Genomic DNA, 26,682 nt, shown 5'->3' with positions numbered 1-26,682 from the left:
GTGAGTTGAGAGGGGTGTATCTTGGCTATAAAAGATACTAGAATTATTTTGTAAGCAGTCTCAGAATTCATTTATAGACACTGAATTGATCTGAGAGTCAAAGGGCTATGGTGAAGCTCATTTGATTAAAGATGAAGTTTAAATATAATTCTGACTTGTGTGTGGTTTGTAAACTCTTCTCATTTAGTAATACAGGAAATGACCACGACAAAGGTAACATGTTTTTGGTTATAGACAATGAAAGCTAATTGCACAACATATCTCAGAGAGCAGCTTTTGAAAATAATAATCTCTGTTATATACTGTACAGCTTTCAGTATCAGAATGTGCTAAATATCGTCATCCTTTTTTGTTGTTGCTGAAAGCCGTCTGGCTTTTATGAAGTCATTGCAATCTGACTAGATTAACCTCGAATTCTAAAGCTGTTCCATTACTAGTAAATTGGTATAGAACTGTCTGTCACGAATTGACTATGCCCAAGGTTTAGATGTTTGTCCTTTTCCATTTCAGACCAAGAACCACAATAGCTAAACAAAACTGTCCATGACTTTGAACAACAGATTTTGTTTCTGATTTAAATGTGCATTTGGCTACTGTTTGTGTATGCCTAAAATATTATTTAAACCAAGTGTAATATCATCTGTACGATTTTTTAATTTTTTTTAAAGATTATGAAAATGGGATCAGGTTGAAAGAAAAGTAATTTTTTTCATTGGAATGGCAATCATTTGAACACGTCAAAATGTTGTTCAGTATAATTCCTAATGTTGTAAATGATTTAGTATATTTGTTTGCTAAGTGCAGTACCCTCAGTTTTGGTAGGTCGGTTATAATAAAGGTTTCCCTATGAATTGACCCTATAATATCAGAATTAGAATGTATGCTGTGGATGTAGGCCAATGTTAGATTTGAGAGAATATTAAACTGCCTACTGCGTCATCATCTAGCTACATTTTTGAGTATTTGTTTTTCATTACATCTCAATCCTGTCCAAAATCCTCCTTGCACTGCAACTGCGGTGTAAATATGATAATTTAACAGCTAATAAACATGCTTGATACCTGATTGATTATGGATATTAATTTATTGATATGGCAACAGTTCTTTTCACCTTGTACGTGTACTGTAGAAAAACAATACATGTTCAGGAACCAGAGCTCCCCCTAATGGTACAATTCTTAGCAGATTTAGGGGTCATATTTCACACTAGCATACTTAATGCTAATCTGTAAGGATTGGGTAGATATTCAATATGGAAATAGCTGCACCTCTTAACTAGGTGGGAGTTTCACTATATCACTAACATCTATATTCCTTCCTTTCAGTGCATAGAAGGAAGGGGAATGGGGTGTACCTAGGGGTAGGGGCTAGGGGTTGATTTGGAATATTGCACAAGTCCCCCATGATGCCTAAAATAGATCAGTCCTGTAGAGCTGTTTTTCTGCACCCAGTTCCATGTAAGCCCTGCTTGGACTGTCTATTGAGGAGAGGCTTTATAACTGACCTTGTCTACTCTCACACGGGGATCAAAGCTGGATTTTGGATTTATGCACGTTTGGGATGTCATTGTTAGGGGTCCAAGCAACATAGTTGCTGTGGGCCTATTGCATTTCTTTCTTATTTTGTGTGGCCACTGGTGTGTGGCATTCAGCTAGTATTATAGCTGCTGCTGCTGCTGGACTGTTATCTTATCAGACATGTGACTCTGAGCTGCGATGGATCAGGGAGATACATGTGTGTTAGGACCCTCGAGTGTCTGTTCAGTGTTCAGTGTGTTTCCTTCATGCTCTGTATTGTTTTTGTGTAATGCAAGCCCTTCTCATTGAGTTCTCTATAGCAGGAAGTTGTTCAATGTTTCTAGGATCTAAGTTTAAATCCGGGTTTCTCACAGTTAGTGCCTAACATAGGCCTGTTTTTCTTCCTATGACAAATACTGTAGTTATACAATAATAGCATAATTGGTCAAATGTATTACATGGATCTTTAGAAAATGACACAGATATATTTTGGCTAGAACCAACACAGTTTTGAGAGACAGACAATAAGATCAATTTGTGAGATAGATGAGGTAACTCCCTTTAATATTAGTAAATCATCTTTTCTCCTCAGTATGAGAAGTCTTCTCAGACCGTATGTGAAAGTTGTGGTGCTGTGGATCAGTGGGTGGTTGAAGTATGCTTTAGAGAGGGTGTGGAGAATACCGTTCTCAGTGCCACACACCTGGGTGACATCACCAGGCAACTCAGGTGAAGGACTGTATGACAGGGTGTCAAAGGAGTGGCTAACCAATGAGATGTATCGTACCTATCACCATGGAGATGAAAGTGGAACAATGGTTACAGTCCAGACCAGCACACATGCCTTCCACGTAAGTTAACAGCTCCTGTATGTCATCACATAATCCCTGAACTGCCTTTAGAAATGGTACACCTCACATCTCCATTATGGAGATTGTTTCATCAGACATACTGCAGAATTCTTTCATAACTTGACATAATGACAAAGCTAACCTTCCATCTATGTTTTTTTGTTCTTTCATCTGGGTGTATAAGGTGAACCTTGGTCGACTGACTGACTGTAGTGAGTACTTCAGAGCCCTATCCCAGTCCAGTATGAGAGAGACCACAGAGAGCCTGATTGTCCTGGACCACATTCCCTCCTCAGTCTTCCATTCCCTCCTAGAATTCTGCTTCCGGAATGACTTCTGCGTTCCCCAGGAGGAGTTGGGAGAACACATCCAAGTGGGTGGATGTCTTATTCCCCATATATCATACTTATTTTCCACTCATATGGAAATGAATCTGTCCCAGGCTGGCACATCACACAGAGCACCAGCAATTTATTGTTTGAAACGTTGTATGTATGATAACTCAATTTCTCTGTCTGACTCTGGAGGTGGGCAGCTACCTGCTGGCTGAGGCCTTTGTGTCGCAGTGCCTGTTGGCCCTGTCTGGTGTTCTAACCTCAGACACCTGCCTGTCCTACCTGGCTCTGGCCCGGGATATCTGCTGTACTGAGCTGGAGACAACTGTGTTCTGCTACCTCAGCAGACACTTGCTGGAGCTGCCTCACCTCACCAGGTACAGCATGACATTCCCCAATACCTGACCTCATTTAATCGGCCTACTTCATGGGTTTCAATTTCCACACCAAGCAAATAATCTTCAGCTGCAAGGAGTGAACTCTCCTTTCAACTGAAAATGGATTATTCTTCATATTGTGAATGCATGGCCAGGTGTTTGCCGGCTGAAGACAGGGCTGAACTGGCCCGTCTGAGGTGGCAGGGTGATCTCCGGCTCTGCTGCGTGAGGAAGGAGAACCTGACCTCCTGGAATGACCTAGAAACAGAAGCCGCCCGCCACCTCTTCACCCTAGATGGATCAGAGGTCGCTGGTGACTGGCGTCCAATAACAGAGCTCCCCTTCATGGCTGATAAGTGGTGCTTCACCACGGTGGTTCTACTCAACTACCTCTACCTCATCGGTGGCTACAGGCAGCGGGCCAAGAGGGGCTGGGAGTTCAAAATGGCCTCCTTTAGGTACAACCCCTTCACCAACACCTGGGTCTCCACTGCACCTCTCATCAAGGTACAGGAAAGACATCCACCTCATGAAAATCAATCATTGTTAATCATTGTTATATAAAATGTATATTAAGTGTCTGTATCTGTTGTCTTCCTGACAGCACAGGAGGCATTTCAGTGCAGTGTCATGTGATGGCTCTATCTATGCTGTGGGAGGCTGGTACTTGGACTCTCTGGTGACCCCTGACTCCAGCACAGCCCTCTACACTGCTGTGGAGCGATACCACCCCTGGGACAACACATGGACGTAGGTTACGGCTCCTACCTGGATGTGTATTATTATGTTGCTACTATGGCTGTCAAACGATAAAAACATTTAATCGACTTAATCACAGTATTTGCTGTTATTACTCGCGATTAATCACAAATTCAGAATTGGAAGATCATTTTTTTTATATACTAAAAGCATTACAAGAATATCGATGTCTTGATTTTGTCCAAAGCAACTCGAGTTGATTGATTAACTCTGACAGCCCTAGCTGCTACTGTACCTCTTAGTCTAACCTATAGGTTTGTGTGTGTTCTCTGCTGCAGGTTTGTCTCCTCTCTGCCTCTGACTGACTTACAGTTCACCATGTCCCTGTCCCATGACCTCCCTCTGGCCACCAGCCTGGGCTCCCGTCTTTATGTCCTGGGGAACATCCAGAGGACTGGGGAAAAGCTGCTTCTACAGTATGACACCAGGCAAGGTAAAGCAGTATCAATCTTGAGTGGAGTTGTTCCTTGCAACCTTACATGTTGGTCAATTGCAGGCTGTAGTCTAATCAATAACAGCCTTTGAGCCCCTAACACACACATACAAACACACACAGACAGACATGCACACTCCTGTTTTCTCTGTCTTTCCCAGACTTATGGTCTGAGCTGCTCCCTACCCTAACCAAAGCCAATGCTGACCTCCCCAGCCTCTACTTCCTGGGTGCCACAGACCGGCTGTTTGTGATTGGAGGAAACAACTCAGAGAATGTGGTGACATCATTCTGTGTGGAGTCTGGGAAGTGGGGGCAGGTGAGACCACCACCTAACCGTTATCTTGAATGAGATTAAGTTGCTTTAAATGCCATAGGCCTATCTATCTAATCCTCCTGTTTCTGGTCCTAGGTGAAAGGGGCTGAGAAGGTAGCGTTAGCTGGACAGGGGACAGTGCTGGGTGACCAGGTGTACATGCCAGGTATAGAACACAACGCTGCTGTAAGGCTGGATCTCCACTCCCTATCTCTCACTGTCCTACCTCCTCTACCCATCTGCATTCGCTATGAAGCCCTCCTTCACCTTTCCTTCTAAAATAACTTTCATCAATTTGTCTGATTTGACTTGTCTTGCTGTTTCTGGGGTTCACGTCAGGGTTTTTGTTTAGTGCTTCTGGACAAACACAGACTCATCATCAAGGGGGTCTTTGATACATGTGTACTTCACCATTCTGTGTCAGCAACAATATGCCTTGTCCTGCTTTCACTCTGCATTATATGACAACTTTTTAACTTAAGTAGGCCTAATCTAAAGGAGATAACTCACCGGACCGATTGTCGGTCTGTACAGTAGGGTGCTTGCACGGTGTCCTCCGGTTTGTGTTCAGTTTGCAAATTACAGCCAAGACTCTGTTCAGAGGTGCTAAGTACTCTCGCCAGCAGATGCTAGACAATCCTACCGGTCTGGTCGTCTCTTAAATCTTTACCTGAGGAGGATGGGCTCCCAATCTCGTTTTCTTCTTAGTCAGGTTCCTTTTAAAGGTTTCCTATGGAGTTTTTCCCAGTAACCACGTTTCCTTCCAGTTTTTATGCGAGTGAAGTTATACCATATAAAAAAAATCACGAGAGCTGTGGTGGAAACAGGAGGTTTTGGTACAATTGTATAAATGCCGACAGATAATTTGTGCGTTCGACATGGTGGGATCTTTTTGTGTTGGTAAAATTCATTATGCGAGAGATGGCGGTGCAGTGGAAACAACTTAATGTGCAAGTATTGATATATTATAACAATATCGAAGGTAACTTGGAGTCACGTGTGATGATATGGTGTGTGGTCCTACTACTAAGACTCGGGAAATCATGCAGTTTATTAGGATACAGATGAAATAAGTGATGATGAATTTCACATAAGTGTGCCGTGATGAGTTTGATGCTCCTTTCCAATAAATGTTGAGTGTGACATGATGATTGATGCTTGACTGCCATTTGACAAATAAAAATATTCTGTCTCTTATCCATAATAATCTCATCATGTAGACTCACTAGCCTACCCGTACATTGTGCACAGCCTACCCGCACTGTACAGTATCTGCCAGCTCTTGCCTAGAAGCGCACATGCTATGTACAGAGTAGGCACATTTGCTATTTAATGCAACAGTTTTTATGACAAATTTATCGGTAGAGTTTGATAGGCATAGAAACACAATGAACTCTAGATATTTATTCGGTACATGAAAGGTTGTGTGCATTACATCATTAGTGTGCACTACATCATCACATACTGATTTTTAACAGAAACATGTCAGTTTGGTGGAAACACCACTGGTGGGAAAATGCACACATTTTCTTTATGCAGAATTTTGAGTATTCGTGTGTGAAAATCAGTTGCCAATTGGATTGAAATATAGCTACTATTACCTTTGTTTACTCTTTTGGGAGGTTTACTTATTTATAAGCACTTTGTGACAAATGTATTTGTAATATAGAGGTTAATAAAGGAGAATTAACTGCTTGGTTGACTGCCTAAAGCTTAAAGCCTGTCAAACCATTAAAAAAACAGTGTCCACAGATGTAGTGATAGAAAAATGGAACACGGTGGGTTATTACGTAACACAGCCACGATAGACACACTGTTCACAGAGAGATGAAACTCGCCTCAAAAGTTGCCTCATAACTATGAATTATTAACCATTTGTCACTGGATACCACGGCCAAAACGTAATATATACGTGAATAGATTGATGAATATACATCAGGTATTTCTAGTAGTACTCTGTAGGGGTTTGAATGCTATGTGGTCAGCAGGCACATGAGGATACAGTCTAGCTCTAGATGGTGTCCAGTTACAGAAAGAAAAGGGGGTAGCATTTTGCTCCCAGTACCTGAGGAAAGCCGCTTCAAGGGCATAGGAGTCACACACAGAGCACAGAGGCAGCACACACACAGAGAGAGCTCAGCCCTGGTCCAGAGGAATTCCACTGTGAGAAACCAAATTCACTGTCTTCTTCTGTTTCACTTCAGCAAGCTTGAATTTAATCGATTTTCAAGGTATTGAACTACTGAATATTTGGTTTTTGGATTGCTATTATGTATCAATTCTTTGGCTACTGTAGCTGTCTATGTCTCTGAGAAACACTTAAGTATGTAATACTGTACTAGTGTAGTTAGTTACCATATGGATTTGTTGCTGGTGCTGGGTTGGGTGTCACCGTCTATGCACCTGATAGCTATAGGAAACATTTCAGATGTTTGACAAACAAAAGCAAGCCAAAAGTTAGTTATTCTCTATCCCCCTTGTGCCACACAATAAGTGTGTGTAATGGGCTAACGGAAAGTTAATTCATAGGAAGTCTGCATCCTCACAATTGATTTGAAAAAGTAAATGTTAACTGAAGGAAATTAATTGTCTCATTCTTCAGTTGATATTGTTAAAATCTAAACTTTTAGCTGACCGGACACATATTATAAAGCTATACTGGAGAAATATCCATTTGGCACTGATGGAACTGTATTATGTATTTGGCACTGTATTATGGCCCTGATGATCAAACCTAATTATTAGAATAGTTTTTATGAATAGACCATGCAAAATGTTTTGTTATGTGGTCAGTGGTGTAGTAGACTGCTCTTCCTAGTCTGCAGTGTTTATATTTATAAACCGGTCCTACTTCTGAGCGCATGCCAGTAACCCAGGCTACACCGGCCTCTATATCTGCCATTTCAACTTTGCCCTACTTGGCTGCCGGCCCGGCATATGACATGGAAAAAGGAATTCAAGCCCAACTTGTCAGTCAACCGGGCCACAACATAAACAGACTTATGACCTCCACATATAGTTAGAAAATATTTAACTAATACTTGAAATTACAAAAGGGTTGCCTAGGGCTATTTCTTAGTCATTGTTTCCATGAGTCTATGAAAATTAACGTTTCTCTCACCTGAAATTGATGAACGTTCGACTTCATTCCTGCATGCATCCATTCCCACACATTAGCCTAAAGTTGGTTTGGTTTTAACCATTAGGCTAGAGCAATAGTAATGGCGTCTTTTAGTAGGCACTAACTACGCCATGGCTCGTTGGCCAATGCCTATGGGAAAATTAACCTCTACTTCATCACCCTCCCGGATCCGGGATCCTCCTCATCAAAAAAGCTGACTAGCATAGCCTAGCCTAACGGGACAGGGATATCATATAATATCATTTTCATGAAATCACAAGTCCAATACAGCAAATGAAAGATAAACATCTTGTGAATCCAGCCATAATTTCCGATTTTTAAAATGTTTTACAGCGAAAACACAATATTTATTTATATTAGCTAACCACAATAGCCAAACACACAACCGCATATTTTCACCATGTTTCCACCGCATAGGTAGCTTTCACAAAATCGACAAAATAGAGATATAATTAGTCACTAACCAAGAAACAACTTCATCAGATGACAGTCTTATAACATGTTATACAATACATTTATGTTTTGTTCGAAAATGTGCATATTTGAGGTATAAATCATAGTTTTTGTCACGCCCTGGCCTTAGTTATCTTTGTTTTCTTTATTATTTTTAGTTAGGTCAGGGTGTGACATGGGGGATGTTTGTGTGTTTTTGTCTAGTCTAGGGTGTTTGTATTGACTAGGGGGTTTTGTAGAGTTCATGGGGTTGTGTTCAGTGTAGGTGTTTATGTAAGTCTATGGTTGCCTGGATTGGTTCTCAATTAGAGACAGCTATCTATCGTTGTCTCTGATTGGGAGCCATATTTAGGCAGCCATAGGCATTAGGTAGGTTGTGGGTAATTGTCTATGTTTTGACGTTAGTTGCTTGTGTCTGCACTTTCGTTTGATAGCTTCACGGTCGTTTGTTGTTTTGTTAGTTTGTATTAGTGTTTGTGTTCGCTTCTTCTTCTATTAAAAATAAGATGTATTTATATCACGCTGCGCCTTGGTCCTCTCTTTCACCTAGCATGACAGAATTACCCACCTTACCAGGACCAAGCAGCGTGATACAAGGCAGCAGCAGCGAACGCAGGACTAGAGGAATTGGGAGGAAATTCTGGACAGCGGAGGACCCTGGGCACAACCGGGAGAATATCGCCGCTCTCGTGAAGAGCTGGAGGCAGCTAAAGCCGAGAGGTGGCGGTATGAGGAGGCAGCACGGAAGCGAGGCTGGAAGCCTGAGAGTCAGCCCCAAAAATTTCTTGGGGGGGGCTACAAGGGAGTGTGGCGAAGTCAGGTAGGAGACCTGCGCCAACTCCCCGAGCTTACCGTGGAGAGCGAAAGTACGGGCAGACACTGTGTTATGCGGTAAAGCGCACGGTGTCTCCTGTACGTGTGCTTAGCCCGGTGCGGTACATTCCAGCTCCTCGTATCGGCCGGGCTAGATTGAGCATTGAGCCAGGTGCCATGAAGCCAGCTCAACGCGTCTGGTCTCCAGTGCATCTCCTCGGGCCGGCATACATGGCACCAGCCTTACGCATGGTGTCCCCGGTTCGCCAACACAGCACTGGTCGGGTTACGGGGAGCATTCAACCAGGTATGGTTGGGCAGGCTCGGTGCTCAAGGGAGCCAGTACGCCTGCACGGTCCGGTATATCCGGCGCCACCTCCCCGCCCCAGCCCAGTACCACCAGTGCCAACACCACGCACCAGGCTTCCAGTGTGTCTCCAGAGCCCTGTTCCTTTTCCACGCACTCGCCCTGTGGTGCGTGTCTCCAGCCCAGTACCACCAGTTCCGGCACCACGCACCAAGCCTCATGTGCGTCTCCAGAGCCCTGTGCGCCCTGTTGCTGCTTCCCGCACTAGCCTTGAGGTGCGTGTCCTTAGCCCGGTACCTCCAGTTCCGGCACCACGCACCAGGCCTACTGTGCGCCTCAGCCGGCCAGAGTCTGCCGTCTGCCCAGCGCTATCTGAGCTGCGAGGTGGGAAAAGGCAGTGTGGAGTGTGATTGAGATTGCGTGATCTGTGGATCTGTTGGGGCGGTATGTGAATTGGAGTGGGTCTAGGGTTTCTGTTATGATTGTGTTGACGTGTGCCATTAACCTGCCTAAATGATTACCGCCCCATAGCACTCACGTCGGTAGCCAGCTGCCTGCCTGCCCAGAGCCATCTGAGCTGCCTGCCTACCCAGCGCCATCTGAGCCGCCCGTCTGTCCCGAGCCGTCAGAGCCGCCCGTCTGTCCCGAGCCGTCAGAGACGCCCGTCTGTCCCGAGCCGTCAGAGCCGCCCGTCTGTCCCGAGCCGTCAGAGCCGCCCGTCTGTCCCGAGCCGTCAGAGCCGCCCGTCTGTCCCGAGCCGCTAGAGCCGTCCGCCAGTCAGGAGCCGCTAGAGCCGTCCGCCAGTCAGGAGCCGCCAGAGCCGCCCGCCAGTCAGGAGCCGCCAGAGCCGCCCGCCAGTCAGGAGCCGCCAGAGCCGCCCGCCAGTCAGGAGCCGCCAGAGCCGCCCGCCAGTCAGGAGCCGCCAGAGCCGCCCGCCAGTCAGGAGCCGCTAGAGCCACCCACCAGTCAGGAGCTGCCTGAGCCGCCCGCCAGTCATGAGCTGCCCGCCAGTCATGAGCTGCCCTCCAGTCATGAGCTGCCCTCCAGTCATGAGCTGCCCTCCAGTCATGAGCTGCCCTCCAGTCATGAGCTGCCCTCCAGTCATGAGCTGCCCTCCAGTCATGAGCTGCCCTCCAGTCATGAGCTGCCCGTCAGTCCGGAGCTGCCCCTCAGTCCGGAGCTGCCCCTCAGTCCGGAGCTGCCCCTCAGTCCGGAGCTGCCCCTCCGTCCAGTGGCGCCCTCTAGGATGGTCTTCAGTCCGGGACTCGCTGCAAGGGTCGCCGTTCCAGAGGCGCCACCAAAGCGGGTATTGACTATAGTGGAGTGGGGTCCACGTCCCGCACCCGAGCCGCCGCCGTAAGAAGGCCCACCCGGACCCTCCCCTTCTGTGTCAGGTTTTGCGGCCGGAGTCCGCACCCTTGGGGGGGGGGGGTACTGTCACGCCCTGGCCTTAGTTATCTTTGTTTTCTTTATTATTTTTAGTTAGGTCAGGGTGTGACATGGGGGATGTTTATGTGTTTTTGTCTAGTCTAGGGTGTTTGTATTGTCTAGGGGGTTTTGTAGAGTTCATGGGGTTGTGTTCAGTGTAGGTGTTTATGTAAGTCTATGGTTGCCTGGATTGGTTCTCAATTAGAGACAGCTGTCTATCGTTGTCTCTGATTGGGAGCCATATTTAGGCAGCCATAGGCATTAGGTAGGTTGTGGGTAATTGTCTATGTTTTGACGTTAGTTGCTTGTGTCTGCACTTTCGTTTGATAGCTTCACGGTCGGTTGTTGTTTTGTTTAGTTTGTATTAGTGTTCGTGTTCGCTTCTTCTTCTATTAAAAAGAAGATGTATTTATATCAAGCTGCGCCTTGGTCCTCTCTTTCACCTAACGACGAGCGTGACAGTTTTACATTGCAGCCACCATCAAAATAGCACCAAAGCAGCCAGAATAATTACAGAGAGCAACGTGAAATACATAAATACTCATCATAAAACATTTATGAAAAATACATGGTGTACAGCAAATGAAAGATAAACATCTTGTGAATACAGCCAATATTTCCGATTTTTTTAAAGTGTTTTACAGCGAAAACACAATATAGAATTATATTAGCTTACCACAATAGCCAAACACACAAACGCATTTATTCACCGCAAAGGTAGCTTTTGCAAAAACCAGCAAAAGATATAAAATTGATCACTAACCTTGAACAAATTCATCAGATGACAGTCTTATAACATCATGTTATACAATAGAATTATGTTTTGTTCGAAAATGTGCATATTTATAGCTACAAATCCTGGTTATACATTGTGAATACGTAGCATCGATTCACCAGAATCTCCGGAGATATTTTGGACACTCACCTAATCTGACCAAAGAACTCATCATAAACTTTACATAAAAATACTTGTTGTATGGCAAATGAAAGATACACTGGTTCTTAATGCAACCGCTGTGTTAGATTTTTTTAAATAACTTTACCATAACATACAGCTTGCGTTATTGTGAGACAGCGCTCACCAAAACGGCGGAGAATAGGAGTCAACATTTTACACAGAAATACGAAATAACATAAATGTTTTCTTACTTTTGCTGAGCTTCCATCAGAATGTTGTACAAGGAGTCCTTGGTCCAGAATAAATCGTTGTTAGGTTTTAGAATGTCCATTTCTTCTGTCGAATTCGCGCCACAATGCTAGCCAAGGTTGCTAACATTCCCATCCTCTCTTGACGCAAAGAACGGAAAACTCCAAAAGTCCCAATAAACGTTGAATAAACTGATAAAACTCGGTTGAAAAAAACTACTTTATGATGTTATTATCATATGTATCAAATAAAATCAGAGCCGGAGATATTCGCCGTGTATACCGAACGCTTTTCAGAAGACAATGTCGAGCTCCCCGGCGCGTCTTCGAAGACAAAGAAAATTCCGGACCTGTCACTCCAAAAGCTCTTGTTCTGCCTCAGATCAAGCTAGACACCCCATTCCACCTTCCACTGCCTGTTGACATCTAGTGGAAGGCGTATGAAGTGCATGCATATCGATAAATAAAAGCCAGTTGAATAGGCAGGCCCTGAATAAGAGCCTTGTTTTCAGATTTTTCACTTCCTGTATGGAAGTTTGCTGCCAAATTAGTTCTGTTTAACTCACAGATATAATTCAAACAGTTTTAGAAACTTGAGAGTGTTTTCTATCCAATAGTAATAATAATATGCATATTGTATGATCTAGAACAGAGCACGAGGCCGTTTCATTTGGGCACAATTTTTTCCAAAGTGAAAACAGTGCCCCCGTATTGACAAGAAGTTAAATGTTTTTTTTGTGTGTTTTTGGATAAACTCCAAAAATAAGTTTTGTGGTAAACACAGGCTTAGGAGATCTTATACGGTTTTTTCTATGATCTTCATCGGCTAATGTAACTTTTTGTGAATTTCGAAGCATATATGTAATCAAAACAAGCACATAAAGGCTTCATATTCATAAAGATCATGTTAACTGACTGATATTATCTCATTTTAAAAAGTATAAGATCTCCTAAAGGCGCATACATAGGTTCCGTTTGGTCCTATCAGAACTCGGCTAAGAGAAGTGAACGTCTGTGCTCACATACTCCTTAAAGACCTTTGTTAGAAAAACTAAAAGAAAGCGGCAATATTACTGTTTGTCCCTAGAGCCACCATGACAACAACATTTCCATGCACCTCAAAATAGTCAGAATGAATCAAAGAAAAATCAAGAAATCTGTAACACATTATGGCTACCGACGTGAGTGCTATGGGGCGGTAATCATTTAGGCAGGTTAATGGCACACGTCAACACAATCATAACAGAAACCCTAGACCCACTCCAATTCACATACCGCCCCAACAGATCCACAGATCACGCAATCTCAATCGCACTCCACACTGCCTTTTCCCACCTCGACAAAGCAACACCAATGTGAGAATGCTGTTCATTGACGACAGCTCAGTGTTCAACACCATAGTGCCCATGAAGCTCTTCACTAAGCAAAGGACCCTGGGACTAAACACCTCCCTCTGCAACTGGATCCTGGACTTCCTGATGGGTCACCCCCAGGTGGTAAGGGTAGGCAACAACACATCTGCCATGCTGATCCTCAACACTGGGGCCCCTCAGGGGTGCGTGCTTAGTCCCCTCCTGTACTCCCTGTTCACTCGTGGCCAAGCACGACTCCAACTCCATCATTAAGTTTGCTGACGACACAACAGTGGTAGGCCTGATCACTGACAATGATGAGACAGCCTATAGGGAGAAGGTCAGAGACCTGGCAGTGTGGTGCCAGGACAACAAACTCTCTCTCAATGTGAGCAAGACAAAGGAGCTGATCGTGGACTATTGGAAAAGGAGGGCCGAACAGGCCCTTATTAGGCCCCCGGGACTGAAGTGGAGCAGGTCAAGAGTTTCAAGCTCTTTGGTGTCCACATCACCAACAAACTAACATGGTCCAAACACACCAAGACAATTGTGAAGAGGGCGCGAAAAAACATTTTCCTCCACAGGAGACTTAAAAGATTTGGCATGGGTCCTCAGATCCTCAAAAACTTCTACAGCTGCACCATCGAGAGCATCCTGACCGGTTGCATCACCGCCTGGTATGGCAACTGCTCGGCATCTGACCGTGAGGCGCTACAGTGGGTAGTGTGTACGGCCCAGTACATCACTGGGGCCAAGCTTCCTGACATCCCGGACCTACACTACCGTTAAAAAGTTTTGGGTCACATAGAAATGTCCTTGTTTTTGAAAGAAACGCACAGTTTTTGTCCATTAAAATAACATCAAATTGATCAGAAATACAGTGTAGACATTGTTAATGTTGTAAATGACTAGATTTTTTATGGAATATCTACAGAGGCCATTATCAGCAACCATCGCTCCTGTGTTCCAATGGCACGTTGTGTTAGCTAATCCAAGTTTATCCTTTTAAAAGGCTAATTGATCATTAGAAAACCCTTTTGTAATTATGTTTGCACAGCTGAAAACTGTTGTGCTGATTAACTTCTCTGCGCTACGGATCCCTTTTACGGGATCATTTTCCTAAACAACCGCTGAATTGCAGGGCGCAAAATATTACAAAAAATATTTATAATCATGCAATCACAAGTGAAATATACCAAAACACAGCTTAGCTTGTTGTTAACCTTTCTAGCCCAGGGGTTCCGCTAGCGGAACACCCACAACATTCCGCTGAAAAGGCAGCGCGCGAAATTCAAAAACATTTTTGGGAAATATGTAACTTTCACACATTAACAAGTCCAATACAGCAAATGAAAGATAAACATATTGTTAATCTACCCATGGTGTCCGATTTCAAAAATGATTTACAGCGAAAACACAACATATGATTATGTTAGGTCAGAGCTAAGTCACAAACACACACAGCCATTTTTTCAGCCAACGATAGGAGTTACAAAATGCAGAAATATAGATAAAATTAATCACTAACCTTTGATTATCTTCATCAGATGACACTCATAGGACATCATGTTATACATGTATTGTGTGTTTTGTTCGATAATGTGCATATTTATACAGTGGGGCAAAAAAGGTTTTAGTCAGCCACCAATTGTGCAAGTTCTCCCACTTAAAAAGATGAGAGGCCTGTAATTTTCATCATAGGTACACTTCAACTATGAGACAAAATGAGAAAAAAAATCCAGAAAATCACATTGTAGGATTTTTAATGAATTTATTTTCAAATTATGGTGGAAAATAAGTATTTGGTCAATAACAAAAGTTTATCTCAATACTTTGTTATATACCCTTTGTTGGCAATGACAGAGGTCAAACGTTTTCTGTAAGTCTTCACAAGGTTTTCACACACTGTTGCTGGTATTTTGGCCCATTCCTCCATGCAGATCTCCTCTAGAGCAGTGATGTTTTGGGGCTGTTGCTGGGCAACACGGACTTTCAACTCCCTCCAAAGATTTTCTATGGGGTTGAGATCTGAAGACTGGCTAGGCCACTCCAGGACCTTGAAATGCTTCTTACGAAGCCACTCCTTCGTTGCCCGGGCGGTGTGTTTGGGATCATTGTCATGCTGAAAGACCCAGCCACGTTTCATCTTCAATGCCCTTGCTGATGGTAGGCTTTGTTACTTTGGTCCCAGCTCTCTGCAGGTCATTCACTAGGTCACCCGTGTGGTTCTGGGATTTTTGCTCACCGTTCTTGTGATCATTTTGACCCCACGGGGTGAGATCTTGCGTGGAGCCCCAGATCAAGGTAGATTATCAGTGGTCTTGTATGTCTTCCATTTCCTAATAATTGCTCCCACAGTTGATTTCTTCAAACCAAGCTGCTTACCTATTGCAGATTCAGTCTTCCCAGCCTGGTGCAGGTCTACAATTTTGTTTCTGGTGTCCTTTGACAGCTCTTTGGTCTTGGCCATAGTGGAGTTTGGAGTGTGACTGTTTGAGGTTGTGGACAGGTGTCTTTTATACTGATAACAAGTTCAAACATGTGCCATTAATACAGGTAACGAGTGGAGGACAGAGGAGCCTCTTAAAGAAGACGTTACAGGTCTGTGAGAGCCAGAAATCTTGCTTGTTTGTAGATGACCAAATACTTATTTTCCACCATAATTTGCGCGGGTAATGGAGTTGCCAATGACTAGGGTTTTCAATTTGTCAGAGCTAATGGTGGGAGGCTTCGGTGGCTCAGACCCCGTAACGGGAGGAGTAGAGACCAGAGAAGGTTCGGCCTCTGACTCTGAGTCGCTGCTTACTGGGGAGAAACGGTTGAAAGTTTCTGTCGGCTGAATGAGCAACACCGGTTGAGCATTCCTACAGCATTTCCTTCCAGAAGCCATGAGAAAGTTGTCCGGCTGCGGGGACTGTGCGAGGGGATTTATACTACTATCTGTACTAACTTGTGTACAGACGCTGTTTCATCCTTTCCTACACTTAAATTGCCCTTGCCTAACGATTGCGTCTGAAGCTGGGCTTGCAGCACATCTATCCTCTCCGTAAGACAATCGTTCTCCTGTATATTATGAGTACAGCGACTGCAATTAGAAGGCATCATGTTAATGTTACTACTTAGCTTCGGCTGGTGGAGGTTCTGACGAACCACGTCCAGATAAAGCGTCCGGAGTGAAAAAGTTGAATGAAAAAAAGTAGAGCGAGGGAAAAACTAAAAATATAAACGGTAATTAAAAAGTAAAAAACTTAAAGTTGGCAGGTAGAAATGTAAGGTTAGCAACAAAACGCACAGCAGCATGTCAACAAGTCTACAGAACAGAGCAAACTTTCTCTAACCAGAATAGAAGAAGGAGTGGGAGGCCCCGGTGCACAACTGAGCAAGAGTACAAGTACATTAGTGTCTAGTTTGAGAAACAGACGCCTCACAAGTCCTCAATTGGCAGCTTCATTAAATAGTACCCACAAAACACCAGTCTCAATGTCAACAGTGAAGAGGAGACTCCAAGATGCTGGCCTTCTAGGCAGAGTTGCAAAGAAAAAGCCATATCTCAGACTGGCCAATAAAAAGAAAAGATTACGATGGGAAAAAGAACACAGACACTGGACAGAGGAACTCTGCCTTGAAGGCCAGCATCCCGGAGTCGCCTCTTCACTGGTGACGTTGAGACTGTTGTTTTGCGGGTACTATTTAATGAAGCTGCCAGTTGAGGACTCCAGTCACCCAAGTCATAGACTGTTCTCTCTGCTACCGGTACCCCCTGTATATAACCTCGTTATTGTTATGTACATTTTGCTATTTTTTTAACTTTAGTTCTTGAACTGCATTGTTGGTTAAGGGCTTGTAAGTAAGCCTTTCACGGTAAGGTCTACACCTGTTTTATTTTTATTTTATTTAAACTTTATATAACTAGGCAAGTCAGTTGAGAACAAATTCTTATTTACAATGACGGCCTACCAAAAGGCAAAAGACCTCCTGCAGGGACGGGGGCTGGGATTTAAAATAAAATAAAAAATAACATAGGACAAAACACACATCACGACAAAAGAGACAACACTACATAAAGAGAGAAAATAAACTTGTATTTTATTTTATTTGAAGCAGTATAAGTTGATAGACAAATAACAAAGACAGTTTGCCCGAATCTCTGCTAGATTTCAGCTCCTCTAATTAGGCCCCTCACTCAGACCACTTCTAGACAGTCCTAGACAGTCTTGCCTGAGAAATAACTTATTGCTAAGAACCTATTTTTATTTATTGTTGAACATTTTAATCGAACTAAGGTACTTAAAACCTCTTTGGGATAGGGGTCAGCATTGGGAAGTTTGGATGAAAAGCGTGCCTAGAGTAAACTGCCTGTTACTCAGGCCCAGAAGCTAGAATATGCATATAATTAGTAGATTTTGATAGAAAACATAATGTCTGTGAGTATAACAGAACTCATATGGCAGGCGAAAACCTGAGAAAAATCCAACCAGGAAGTGGGAATTCTGAGGTTTGTAGTTTTCAAGTGAATGCCTATTGAATATCCAGTGTCTGTGGGGTCAGATTGCACTTCCTAAGGCTTCCAGTAGATGTCAACAGTCTTTAGAAGTTGTTTCAGGCTTCTATTGTGAAAGGGGAGAGAATAAGAACACTCAGAGTAAGCGGCTCAGCTGAAAGCCATGAGTTGTTTATCGCAGTATTGTCCGGTTGAAACATTATTGAATATTTATGATAAAAACACCCTAAGGTTTGATTAGAAACATCGTTTGACATGTTTCTACGAACTTTAATGGAACTTTTTTGACTTTTCGTCTGGATGTTGTGCATATGCTTTGTGAATATGGATTACTGAACTAAACGCGTGAACAAAAATGATGTTTTTGGACATAAAGATTAACTTTATTGAACAAAACAAATATTTATTGTGTAACATGGAGTCCTGGGAGTGCCACCAGATGAAGATCATCAAAGGTTAGTGATTAATTTTAACGCTATTTCTGACTTTGTGACACCTCTCTTTGGCTGGAAAATGTCTGTATGGTTTTTGTGGCTAGGCGCTGTCCTAACATAATCGCATGGTGTGCTTTCGCCGTTAAGCCTTTTTGAAATCGGACACTGTGGTTGGATTAACAAGAAGTTTATCTTTAAAATGGGGTATATTACTTGTATGTTTGAGGAATTTTAATTATGAGATTTCTGTTGTTTTGAATTTGGCGCCCTGCAATTTCACTGGCTGTAGGCCAGGTGTTCCGCTAGCGGAACCCCCTTCCCAGAAAGGTTAATTGTTGAAATTGAGGGAAAAAAATGGCTGCATTGGACCTTTTAATATGGAGGAATGAAAAATAATCTATCTTTTGCATACTAGTGGTGCAAGGCTAAGCTGAAAATGTTGACTCAATAGTGCACTTTATGATAAAAGCATCAAATTTGACACATATGTAGATTAAAATTAAATATATAGATATGGAGCCACCCCATAGTGGGGGCTTGGCAGCCACTACAACTCCTAAATAACTCCATAATGTAAACACATTTGGTTTTGGTCAATGTCTCTACCATGTTCAGATGCAATTGGAGATGAGTTGATAGTCAATAGCTTTCCAAAGTTAGAACTAAAAGTCTAATGGCACTGGCACCAATACCGCCTATAACACCCATATTGGTGGCTATCTTAGGTCATACCGGTACGTCAGACTAACTCAATCGCCAATTTCGCAACCTCTTAGTATCACAGAAACACTTTGAATTAATAACCTAAACATTTTCAGGACAAGTTGCTATGGAGGAATTTGATCAAATGAAAAACATACAAAAAAGGGTCTATTTTTAAACATCAAATATATTATTATTTTTGGGTATTAAAACCAATAATGTGTTACAAAAAGTTAATGAAAGAAAGTGTTACTACTTCACAGACAGTATCTCTTCACAATCATTACCAATTTGGGGTAAAAATTTACCCCTGTTTGCGCTTTTAAGATAAAAATGTGCTGGCTCATTTTGGGTTAAAAAAGTTGAACGCCTCTCTGTCTATATCTCTCTTTTTTTAACAGGGTCTTCGACGTCACCGGGATGGCAGAGGCACATCAGGCAGTTGGCTTCCAGTTCACCGTCACCCCAGACGGCATCGACCTCCACCTGAGCCGCGAGGTACTCAGACACATCTACCTGTCGGGAGTGACGTCATGGAGAAAGCGCGCCATAAGATTTAAGGTTTGTTTTCCAATTATTAAGTAGCCCTACAGTTATTACCAATCCTGGACCTGATAGCTAGCTTGGTGTTTGTTGCAGTCCAGCAATAAAACAAATTATTCAAGTTATTATTATTGTCTTGATTGATTTAGGTGTGTGTAGCCTACCGCTGAGGTCGGACAGATGCTTGCACATCTAGGAATAGCCTAGTTGGTCTGTTTGTAGGCTAACTACCTAAATGAACATTGAATTATATTATTTTATTTCAGAATGGGATATTGACAGGGGTCTACCCTGCCAGCCCATCCAGTTTGCTGATCGTGGTGATAGCCATCATGAGCACCATATATGCTAGGATAGACCCATCACTGGGAATGATAGACACCATCAAGAGGACCATGTCTGTCAGGTCAGTGAGCAAATAACACAATGATGAACAGGCACTGTGGAACAGTGATACATCTTCTTTTCGGCCTGTGGTTATCTGTCAAAATAATTTCCTCGTGAAGGAAAATAAACATAATTTTGATTGTTTGATGGTTCGATTTTTTTGCCTTTGCTATTTTGTTGTGATAAAATGAGGTAAAGTTGTGTTCTCTCCTGTGTCCAGTGGCTACATGACAGTGATGAGTGCCATTCCGTTTGAAAAACAATTTTAAATAGTTTGCTTGCTGCAGTACCTGACTTCTCATTTCCACTCTCTCGTCTCCCCTCACTCCAGTGGCTACATGACAGTGCAGACCCAGACAGTGCTGAGTGCCATCCTGTTTTCCACAGGGCTGTGGCTCTCTCTCATCCTCATGCTGAGGTACACTCTCAAGGCCCTTCTCTCCTACCACGCCTGGATCTTTGAGTCCCACGGCAAAATTAGCTTCTGCACCAAACTCTGGCTGGTATGTCTGTTAAATGTCTCTATTTCAAAATCAACATGACCAAAAGAGCAGCTCACTCATAGCTCAGAATCAAGACAATATATTGTCTGAGCTCAGTATTTGATTATTCTGGCAATTAACCCAGTCATTGTGTTGTGTTGTTTCTCCTCAGAGTCTGGTGAAGATGTTATCTGGGCGCAGACCTCTCCTCTATAGCTTCCAGACCTCCCTACCCAGACTACCTGTGCCTAGCGTGGATGACACCATAACCAGGGTGAGAGAAAGATAGATGTTTATGTGTCTCATATGCTTGGTTGAAATACAATATCAAACTGATAATTTGTTCAGGAGAGACGAGGACCAGTATATAACCATATATGTACACTACATATCGGTATTATATCATATAATCTCTCTATGACCTTGCAGTACCTGGAGTCAGTTCGCCCCCTGCTGGATGATGAGCAGTACAACCAGATGGAGGTGGTGGCCAATGACTTCAAGAAGGACCAGGCACCCAAACTCCAGAAATACCTCATCCTCAAATCCTGGTGGGCTACTAACTATGTACGTATTCCGATTGTTTCAAAGTGCCATGTTAGGATACATTAAACAATAATGTTGGTAGCTTTATTTAAAAAAGAAAAATGACTGTATTACTGTTTTGGGGAGTGTTAAAATTGCTGTTAAAAACAAAATAGTAGTTAAACAAATGATTGTAATAGATTGTTTTACCTGTTGCAGGTGAGTGATTGGTGGGAGGAGTACATCTACCTTAGAGGCAGGAGTCCCATCATGGTCAACAGTAACTTCTACGCCATGGTAAGACATGTCTGTACTGTACATGTACTGTAGACATTATACAGGGAACATGGCATTAACTAAGATGCATCCAGTAACCCTTCCCTAATGCTGTAATGATGATCTGATTTAGGATCTGCTGTACGTGACTCCCACACACAGACAGGCAGCTCGGGCAGGGAATGTTGTTCACGCTATGCTGCAGTACCGCCGCAAACTAGAGAGAGGAGAACATGCACCGGTAACGAAAACCCCTCTCTCTTCTCTCTCACCGCTCTTCTCTCCCTCTCTCCCTTCCCCTGAGAGTATTTGGGTCCCTCCCCCATTTCCCTTGGACCATTGGCCTTCTCTCTACCCCTTAAATAACCCAGGTCATCTCCCTCCTCCTTCTCTGTTAACCTAAATCATCCTCCCACTGCCTTTGACTTATTTCTGCTCTACTAAAGTAACCCCACTCTCTTAACCCCACTCTCTCTCTCTCTTCTCTCTCTCTTTTCTCTATATCTCTCTCCCTCTCCCTCTGTCTTTCTCTCACTAGTTGAGGGCTCTGGGGGTGGTGCCCATGTGTTCTTCTCAGATGGAGAGGATGTTCAACACCACACGTATCCCTGGTATAGAGACAGGTGAGCACACTGATGCCTGCTGGGGGCATAACACTATCAGACTATTGCTGGGTAGTTGCATGACTAAATATGAACATGCATTTGTGTAAGACACATATTCCGACAATCATAGACAAACGCTATAATTCAAGAGAAGCGTTATGTGGATCCCCCCACCCCCAAATAATGTTCTATGTTCTCTCCTCTCCCCCTCTCCTTCTCCGTGGTCCAGACTTTGTTCAGCACCTGAGTGACCGGAAGCACCTGGTGGTGTACCATAAGGGCCGCTTCTTTAAGGTGTGGCTGTACTACGGGGGACGTCACCTCTGGCCCTCTGAGCTGGAGACTCAGTTCCAGAGGATCCTCGACGACACCACGGAGCCACAGCCTGGGGAACTCAAGCTGGCTGCCCTCACAGCCGGCAACAGGTATACACACATATAGGCATGAAAACACAGACACACCTGCACACACACACACAGAGGGGTACATATACACTCCCCTTCCTTACACACACATCAGAAATAAAACAGCCACCTCTTCTCCAGAGTTCCGTGGGCGCGGGCTCGTCTGAAGTACTTCAGCCAGGGTGTTAACAAAGCCTCTCTGGAGGCCATCGAGACGTCAGCTTTCTTCCTCAGCCTTGATGACGAGGTGCATGGTTATGACCCTGACAAGCTGAGGTCATTGGACCTGTATGCCAAGTCCCTGCTGCACGGGAAGTGCTATGACAGGTGAGACAAACAGGAATTGCTATGACAGGTAGGACAGGACAGGAAATGAGGAAGAAAACATCTATTGTAAAGTAGGCCTATTTTTCACTAAACTGTAGTTTAGTGGTAAATTGCTGTTCTGTGCACTGCCTTGTGATGAGTGTGTTACAGTGTTTAACCCGATATGCATTCTTTCTCTCAGGTGGTTTGACAAATCTTTCACTCTGATCGCTTATAAGAACGGTAAACTGGGGGTTAATGCAGAACACTCATGGGCAGACGCTCCCATTATAGGACACATGTGGGAGGTAATAACCATATTATTGATGGTGCATTAATGAACAAACAAGTTTTTCTAAAACACATTGTAAAGTGGGTGGTTCGAGCCCTGAATGCTGATTGGTTGAAAGCCGTGGTATATCAAACCATATACCACGTGTATGATGTTGGTAACCAGTTTATAATAGCAATAATGCACCTTGGGGGTTTGTGGTATATGGCCAATATACCACTGCTTAGGGCTGTATCCAGGCACTCCACGTTGCATCGTGCTAAGAACAGCCCTTAGTCGTTGTAAATTGGTCATATACCACACCCCCGTGCCTTATTGCCTAAATATAGACTAAGTGTACAAAACATTAAGGACACCTGCTCTTTCCATGACATAGACTGACCAGGTGAGTCAATGTGAAAGTTATGATCCCTTATTGATGACACTTGTTAAATCCACTTCAATCAGTGTAGATGAAGGGGAGGAGACAGGTTAAAGAATGATTTTTAAGCCTTGAGACAATCGAGACATGGATTGTGTATGTCTACCATTCAGAGTGTAAATGGGCATGCCTTTGAACAGGGTATGGTATTAGGTGCCAGGCGCACCAGTTTGTGTCAAGAACTACAACACTGCTGGGTTTTTCATGCGCAACAGTTTCCCGTGTGTATCAAGAATGGTCCACCATCCAAAGGACATCCAGCCAACTTGACACAACTATGGGAAGCATTGGAGTCAACATGGGCCAGTGGAATGCTTTCGACACATTTGTAGAGTCCATGCCCTGACGAATTAAGGCTGTTCTGAGGGCAAAGGGGGGGGGGGGTGCAACTCAATATTAGGCAGGTGTCCTTAATATTTTGCACACTCAGTGTATGACATTGTGATTAATTGGGATGTGTGTTGTGTGAGTCTAATGATTGTTGTGCTGTCTCTGTGTAGTATGTCCTAGCAACGGACTGCTTCCATCTGGGCTACACAGAGGAGGGGCACTGCAAAGGAGACATCAACAAGGGCCTGCCACCCCCTGCCAAACTACAATGGGACATTCCACTGGAGGTATGGCTTCTAGTGTGTTAGGGATAAAAGTTGTAGCTTTAGTAAAGAGGAAAGGGGATGAATGCAAATTCTCTCTGTAGAGTCAGTAACGCTAGTTTAGACTGTGTTGTGTTCAGTAGACCATTCAGTAGTTTCTACAGGCTGCCCTGTGTCTTGTCTGACCCTGTCTGTCCTCTGGTCTCTCCTCGTCCCTCAGTGCCAGGAGGTCATTGAGGAGTCCTACATGGTTGCCAAGGTGATCGCTGATGACGTGGACTTTCATGGCTGTCTGTTTGATGAGTTTGGGAAAGGCCTGATCAAGAAGAGTAGGACCAGTCCTGATGCCTTTATACAGCTAGCACTGCAGCTGGCCCAATTCAGGGTATGACTGCGTGTGTGCGTGCGTGTGTGTATGTGCGTGTGTGTGTGCGTGCATGTGTGTATGCTTTCGTCATGAATAGTCATATGACACCTGGCCTGATGTCAACGGATGATACCAGACAAACAATACAACACAATGATTAGGTTAACATTAACACAAGACACTATCAAGTCCATAGCAATGCATCTGAATGTATTTGTTGTCTATGTGTTGTAGGATAAGGGGGAGTTCTGTCTGACGTATGAGGCCTCGATGACCCGGATGTTCCGTGAGGGTAGGACAGAGACGGTTCGCTCCTGCACCTCAGAGTCCACAGCCTTTGTCAGAGCCATGGAGGACAAGAACACTATGGTGAGGACACACCTCAGTTAATCATGTCAGAGAAAATATAGAATGAACTAATGACAACGCAAGAGCAGTAACAGTCACCTTCCACTTCCATGCTAGAACCTGCTAGACCATCAGATGGTTGACAGTATCTGATGTTAAACACAGTGTGGGTTCAGCACTGCAGGTCAGTAGTTCCACAGTCAATAGCCTTGTCTGTGGGAGTTACTGATAGAGAGTGACATGATGTAACTTCCAGTAAGGCTCAGGTCACTCTGACTGAAAACTAGGTGACCAGGACCCAAATGTCTGTTTCTGGACTCTGATCTCTGAACTTGGCCAGCTACTGGCTATGTACTTTTTACTTTTGCTCCAGCCCTGCGCTAACATACCTGATTTAGCTAATCAAAGTGCTGATAAACAGCTGATAGGTAGAATCAGGTGTGTCTGAGTAGGGCTGCACCGAATACCTGCACACTCAGTAGCTTTCCAGGTGGAGGGTTGGCCACCACTGCTCTATCTGTTATGTTTTTGAGCTGGATCTAGGTTTTGATTGAATATCCTTTGTTTTCTCTGTGGAAAGAGTGCCCAAAGGTTGGACCTCTTCCGGAAGGCCGCAGACAAACACCAGAACATGTACCGTCTGGCCATGACAGGCTCTGGCATCGACAGACACCTCTTCTGTCTCTACATCATGTCTAAGTACCTCAGCATCAACTCACCATTCCTCAAACAGGTGTGTGGGTGTGATGTTAACACCATTATACATGTTAAATGATACTTTGGTGACCAAGTGAAATGATATCAGAGATTTACGCTTACCCCCTCACCCTTCTCCCTCTCCATTTAGGTGTTGTCAGAACCCTGGAGGTTGTCCACTAGTCAGACTCCTCAACAGCAGCTCAACATGGTTGACATAAAGAAGTTCCCCAGATACGTGGGCGCAGGAGGGGGGTTCGGCCCTGTGAGTCAACCGCCCACACGCACACGCTACACACACACACGCACACAGACAGACATACGGTAATAAATTAGCTGGTACCAGAATCCTACCTATCCTAAGTCCTACTGCCATTGTGTCCTTCTCTGTTACTTCTTCTATGTCTGCTTTTACTTCTATGAAGTGGTCAAAGTTAGGGGTGAGTAGTACTGATGTGTCTCTCCTGTGCCCCCAGGTGGCTGATGACGGCTATGGCGTCTCTTACATCATTATAGGAGAGAACCTCATCACATTCCACATCTCCAGCAAGTTTTCCAGCCCTGAGACGGTGAGACCACTGTCTAACACTACACAAACCTACTGAACCATACAGTATATAGCCCTCACATATTACCTTAATGGCAATCTAGGTGAATATTTATCAGGTTAAACAACTGTCTTGTTCTCTGTAGGACTCGTACCGCTTTGGACAGAACATTCGACAGGCCATGCTGGACATTCGTGCGCTATTCGACCAAAAAGACAAGAAGGAGAAAGAGATGTGATGAGTAGACAGACTGGAAGTTCTTTATAGCCTTCATACCACATTTTTGTGTTCTGTGACTTTACAACATTGTTTCCCAAACGGCTGGTCACGACTAGTCTCTTCTGGGTAACGACTTTAGACTGGGTCAAGTTATAAAACTTCTGGATATCTACTCAGATAGCAGGAGGAATTGCTTTGCAGAAAAAATGTATATTTAATAAAGCATTTTTACTATTTATACATTTACATTTACATTTAAGTCATTTAGCAGACACTCTTATCCAGAGCGACTTACAAATTGGAAAGTTCATACATATTCATCCTGGTCCCCCCGTGGGGAATGAACCCACAACCCTGGCGTTGCAAGCGCCATGCTCTACCAACTGAGCCACACGGGACCACATTTATATTAGACACTATCCTTTCTATAAAAGGGCAGTGAATTTTGAACCGATTCTGGCAAGAGCAATGGAGCACATAATGCCTTGGTGGCCATATAGACCAATTATTAATCTGATTTTGATTGTAGTAGAATGATATATGAATGTAGCCTTGTAAGGATAGGCCACTCATCTGTTTAGACAGAGGTCATAGTATTTGCTTCTGATTGTAATGTGTACACTTGTAAATACCACTGTTTTGAGTATTTTAAGTGTTGTACTATATATATATATATATATCTGTTATGCTTATGCATTAATGTGTTTATTAGTATATTATAATAAAGGATATGTTGATTGTTTGACTTCTTCTTTGAACTCCAGGACAGTTAGAAATTAATACTCTCATACCTCAACTGTGTGG

General features: G+C 43.7%; 2 protein-coding genes across 4 annotated transcripts; both read left to right on the top strand.

The window, feature by feature from the left end:
• Positions 1 to 2,332: 2,332 nt before the first annotated feature.
• Positions 2,333 to 4,867, top strand: LOC139539321 (kelch repeat and BTB domain-containing protein 11-like). The gene is made up of 8 exons (XM_071342147.1): positions 2,333 to 2,368; positions 2,553 to 2,741; positions 2,896 to 3,080; positions 3,236 to 3,587; positions 3,685 to 3,830; positions 4,118 to 4,272; positions 4,434 to 4,591; positions 4,685 to 4,867. Exons 1-8 carry the CDS (start codon positions 2,333 to 2,335, stop codon positions 4,865 to 4,867), a joined length of 1,404 nt encoding a protein of 467 aa, XP_071198248.1.
• LOC139539990 (carnitine O-palmitoyltransferase 1, liver isoform-like) lies at positions 4,577 to 26,617 on the top strand. Of its 3 annotated transcripts, XM_071343457.1 has the most exons (20): positions 4,577 to 4,591; positions 4,685 to 4,754; positions 19,268 to 19,427; positions 19,676 to 19,815; positions 20,128 to 20,299; positions 20,451 to 20,552; positions 20,708 to 20,845; positions 21,023 to 21,100; positions 21,213 to 21,320; positions 21,618 to 21,702; positions 21,914 to 22,109; positions 22,230 to 22,415; positions 22,597 to 22,702; positions 23,608 to 23,724; positions 23,921 to 24,085; positions 24,302 to 24,436; positions 24,996 to 25,148; positions 25,263 to 25,376; positions 25,588 to 25,680; positions 25,805 to 26,617. In XM_071343457.1, the coding sequence occupies exons 3-20, from the start codon at positions 19,287 to 19,289 to the stop codon at positions 25,895 to 25,897; spliced, it is 2,322 nt and encodes a 773-aa protein (XP_071199558.1). In that variant the 5' UTR covers positions 4,577 to 4,591; positions 4,685 to 4,754; positions 19,268 to 19,286; the 3' UTR covers positions 25,898 to 26,617. The 3 variants fall into 3 exon arrangements, with proteins under 3 accessions (XP_071199558.1, XP_071199557.1, XP_071199556.1); XM_071343456.1 differs by lacking the exons at positions 4,577 to 4,591; positions 4,685 to 4,754 and adding an exon at positions 6,552 to 6,819 and having other exon boundaries at positions 23,921 to 23,959; XM_071343455.1 differs by lacking the exons at positions 4,577 to 4,591; positions 4,685 to 4,754 and adding an exon at positions 6,556 to 6,819.
• The last annotated feature ends 65 nt before the right edge of the window (positions 26,618 to 26,682 follow it).

Source organism: Salvelinus alpinus, chromosome 15 (assembly GCF_045679555.1).
Source record: "Salvelinus alpinus chromosome 15, SLU_Salpinus.1, whole genome shotgun sequence".
Classification (NCBI taxonomy): domain Eukaryota; kingdom Metazoa; phylum Chordata; class Actinopteri; order Salmoniformes; family Salmonidae; genus Salvelinus; species Salvelinus alpinus.
The sequence above is the reverse complement of the archived record's forward strand: the minus strand, read 5'-3'. Positions and strand labels throughout refer to the sequence as shown.

Bases quoted from the DNA above. Each gene is read 5' to 3' on its own strand.
- LOC139539990 (XM_071343455.1), top strand. From the start codon at position 6,581: ATGAGGATACAGTCTAGCTCTAGATGGTGTCCAGTTACAGAAAGAAAA. The intron at 21,321-21,617 runs GTAACGAAAACC...TTCTCTCACTAG, and splicing joins AGAGAGGAGAACATGCACCG to TTGAGGGCTCTGGGGGTGGT. The intron at 25,149-25,262 runs GTGTGTGGGTGT...CTCTCCATTTAG, and splicing joins ACTCACCATTCCTCAAACAG to GTGTTGTCAGAACCCTGGAG.
- LOC139539321 (XM_071342147.1), top strand. From the start codon at position 2,333: ATGGTTACAGTCCAGACCAGCACACATGCCTTCCAC. The intron at 3,081-3,235 runs GTACAGCATGAC...ATGCATGGCCAG, and splicing joins GAGCTGCCTCACCTCACCAG to GTGTTTGCCGGCTGAAGACA. The intron at 3,588-3,684 runs GTACAGGAAAGA...TCTTCCTGACAG, and splicing joins CCACTGCACCTCTCATCAAG to CACAGGAGGCATTTCAGTGC.